At 45.2% G+C, this 3,841-nt stretch overlaps 1 protein-coding gene across 1 annotated transcript; it reads right to left on the reverse strand.

The window, feature by feature from the left end:
* Positions 1–482: 482 nt before the first annotated feature.
* LOC127923765 (mucin-2-like) lies at positions 483–1,937 on the reverse strand (the record flags this gene model as incomplete). The annotated part of the gene is made up of 3 exons (XM_052507821.1): positions 483–515; positions 572–1,242; positions 1,494–1,937. Coding segments are annotated over 3 exons (1,148 nt in total), but the record flags the coding sequence as incomplete, so codon positions are not given.
* Positions 1,938–3,841: the final 1,904 nt, after the last annotated feature.

The raw sequence follows: 3,841 nt of genomic DNA on the forward strand, positions 1-3,841 counted from the left end.
TTCCTTTGGTCGTCGTTCCTTCCAGGTCTCTGCTGACAATGACTGGAACTAACTGCAAAAATCACTGAAGTTGGAGACTCTTACCTCACTAACTTCAGTTGTTAGTTGTGGTAGTTGTGTTTGGTGTAGAGATTGAGACAGGACTCGGTGTGTTTGGTGTAGAGATTGAGACAGGACTAGGTTTGTTTGGTGTAGAGACTGAGACAGGACTAGGTGTGTTTGGTGTAGAGATTGAGACAGGACTAGGTTTGTTTGGTGTAGAGACTGAGACAGGACTAGGTGTGTTTGGTGTAGAGATTGAGACAGGACTAGGTGTGTTTGGTGTAGAGATTGAGACAGGACTAGGTGTGTTTGGTGTAGAGATTGAGACAGGACTAGGTGTGTTTGGTGTAGAGATTGAGACAGGACTAGGTGTGTTAGTTGTGGTTGGTGTAGAGATTGAGACAGGACTCGGTGTGTTTGGTGTAGAGATTGAGACAGGACTAGGTGTGTTTGGTGGAGAGATTGAGACAGGACTAGTTGTGTTTGGTGTAGAGATTGAGACAGGACTAGGTGTGTTTGGTGTAGAGACTGAGACAGGACTAGGTGTGTTTGGTGTATAGATTGAGACAGGGCTAGGTGTGTTAGTTGTGTTTGGTGTAGAGATTGAGACAGGACTGGGTGTGTTTGGTGTAGAGATTGAGACAGGACTAGGTGTGTTTGGTGTAGAGATTGAGACAGGACTAGGTGTGTTAGTTGTGGTTGGTGTAGAGATTGAGACAGGACTCGGTGTGTTTGGTGTAGAGATTGAGACAGGACTAGGTGTGTTTGGTGGAGAGATTGAGACAGGACTAGTTGTGTTTGGTGTAGAGATTGAGACAGGCCTGGGTGTGTTTGGTGTAGAGATTGAGACAGGACTAGGTGTGTTTGGTGTAGAGATTGAGACAGGACTTGGTGTGTTTGGTGTATAGATTGAGACAGGGCTAGGTGTGTTAGTTGTGTTTGGTGTAGAGATTGAGACAGGACTGGGTGTGTTTGGTGTAGAGATTGAGACAGGACTAGGTGTGTTTGGTGTAGAGATTGAGACAGGACTAGGTGTGTTTGGTGTAGAGATTGAGACAGGCCTAGGTTTGTTAGTTGTGTTTGGTGTAGAGATTGAGACAGGACTAGGTGTGTTTGGTGTAGAGATTGAGACAGGACTAGTTGTATTAGTTGTGGTTGGTGTAGAGATTGAGACAGGACTAGGTGTGTTTGGTGTAGAGACTGAGACAGGACTAGGTGTGTTTGGTGTAGAGATTGAGACAGGACTTGGTGTGTTTGGTGTAGAGATTGAGACAGGACTAGGTGTGTTTGGTGGAGAGATTGAGACAGGACTTGGTGTGTTTGGTGTAGAGATTGAGACAGGACTTGGTGTGTTTGGTGTATAGATTGAGACAGGGCTAGGTGTGTTAGTTGTGTTTGGTGTAGAGATTGAGACAGGACTGGGTGTGTTTGGTGTAGAGATTGAGACAGACTAGGTGTGTTTGGTGTAGAGATTGAGACAGGACTAGGTGTGTTAGTTGTGGTTGGTGTAGAGATTGAGACAGGACTCGGTGTGTTTGGTGTAGAGATTGAGACAGGACTAGGTGTGTTTGGTGGAGAGATTGAGACAGGACTAGGTGTGTTTGGTGTAGAGATTGAGACAGGACTAGGTGTGTTTGGTGTAGAGATTGAGACAGGACTAGGTGTGTTTGGTGTAGAGATTGAGACAGGACTAGGTGTGTTTGGTGTAGAGATTGAGACAGGACTTGGTGTGTTTGGTGTATAGATTGAGACAGGGCTAGGTGTGTTAGTTGTGTTTGGTGTAGAGATTGAGACAGGACTGGGTGTGTTTGGTGTAGAGATTGAGACAGGACTATGTGTGTTTGGTGTAGAGATTGAGACAGGACTAGGTGTGTTTGGTGTAGATTGAGACAGGACTTGGTGTGTTTGGTGTAGAGATTGAGACAGGACTAGGTGTGTTTGGTGTAGAGATTGAGACAGGACTAGGTGTGTTTGGTGTAGAGATTGAGACAGGACTTGGTGTGTTTGGTGTAGAGATTGAGACAGGACTAGGTGTGTTTGGTGTATAGATTGAGACAGGGCTAGGTGTGTTTGGTGTAGAGATTGAGACAGGACTAGGTGTGTTTGGTGTAGAGATTGAGACAGGACTTGGTGTGTTTGGTGTAGAGATTGAGACAGGACTAGGTGTGTTTGGTGTAGAGATTGAGACAGGACTTGGTGTGTTTGGTGTATAGATTGAGACAGGACTTGGTGTGTTTGGTGTAGAGATTGAGACAGGACTAGGTGTGTTTGGTGTAGAGATTGAGACAGGACTTGGTGTGTTTGGTGTATAGATTTGAGACAGGGCTAGGTGTGTTTGGTGTAGAGATTGAGACAGGACTAGGTGTGTTTGGTGTATAGATTGAGACAGGGCTAGGTGTTTGGTGTAGAGATTGAGACAGGACTTGGTGTGTTTGGTGTAGAGATTGAGACAGGACTAGGTGTGTTTGGTGTAGAGATTGAGACAGGACTTGGTGTGTTTGGTGTATAGATTGAGACAGGGCTAGGTGTGTTTGGTGTAGAGATTGAGACAGGACTAGGTGTGTTTTGTATAGATTGAGACAGGACTAGGTGTGTTTGGTGTAGAGATTTGAGACAGGACTTGGTGTGTTTGGTGTAGAGATTGAGACAGGACTAGGTGTGTTTGGTGTAGAGATTGAGACAGGACTTGGTGTGTTTGTGTATAGATTGAGACAGGGCTAGGTGTGTTTGGTGTAGAGATTGAGACAGGACTAGGTGTGTTTGGTGTATAGATTGAGACAGGGCTAGGTGTGTTTGGTGTAGAGATTGAGACAGGACTTGGTGTGTTTGGTGTAGAGATTGAGACAGGACTTGGTGTGTTGGTGTATAGATTGAGACAGGGCTAGGTGTTAGTTGTGTTTGGTGTAGAGATTGAGACAGGACTGGGTGTGTTTGGTGTAGAGATTGAGACAGGACTAGGTGTGTTTGGTGTAGAGATTGAGACAGGACTAGGTGTGTTTGGTGTAGAGATTGAGACAGGACTAGGTGTGTTTGGTGTAGAGATTGAGACAGGACTAGTTGTGTTTGGTGTAGATTGAGACAGGACTAGGTGTGTTTGGTGTATAGATTGAGACAGGGCTAGGTGTGTTTGGTGTATAGATTGAGACAGGACTTGTGTGTTTGGTGTATAGATTTGAGACAGGCTAGGTGTGTTTGGTGTAGAGATTGAGACAGGACTAGGTGTGTTTGGTGTAGAGATTGAGACAGGACTAGGTGTGTTTGGTGTATAGATTGAGACAGGACTTGGTGTGTTTGGTGTATAGATTGAGACAGGGCTAGGTGTTTGTGTAGAGATTGAGACAGGACTAGGTGTGTTTGGTGTAGAGATTGAGACAGGACTAGTTGTGTTTGGTGTAGAGATTGAGACAGGACTAGGTGTGTTTGTGTAGAGATTGAGACAGGACTTGGTGTGTTTGGTGTAGAGATTGAGACAGGACTAGGTGTGTTTGGTGTAGAGATTGAGACAGGACTTGGTGTGTTTGGTATAGATTGAGACAGGGCTAGGTGTGTTTGGTGTAGAGATTGAGACAGGACTAGGTGTGTTTGGTGTAGAGATTGAGACAGGACTAGGTGTGTTTGTGTAGAGATTGAGACAGGACTAGGTGTGTTTGGTGTATAGATTGAGACAGGACTTGGTGTGTTTGGTGTATAGATTGAGACAGGGCTAGGTGTGTTTGGTGTAGAGATTGAGACAGGACTAGGTGTTTGGTGTAGATTGAGACAGGGTGTGTTTGGTGTAGAGATTGAGACAGGACTAGGT

This window comes from Oncorhynchus keta, unplaced genomic scaffold (genome assembly GCF_023373465.1).
Source record: "Oncorhynchus keta strain PuntledgeMale-10-30-2019 unplaced genomic scaffold, Oket_V2 Un_contig_3209_pilon_pilon, whole genome shotgun sequence".
NCBI classification, from domain to species: Eukaryota; Metazoa; Chordata; class Actinopteri; order Salmoniformes; family Salmonidae; genus Oncorhynchus; species Oncorhynchus keta.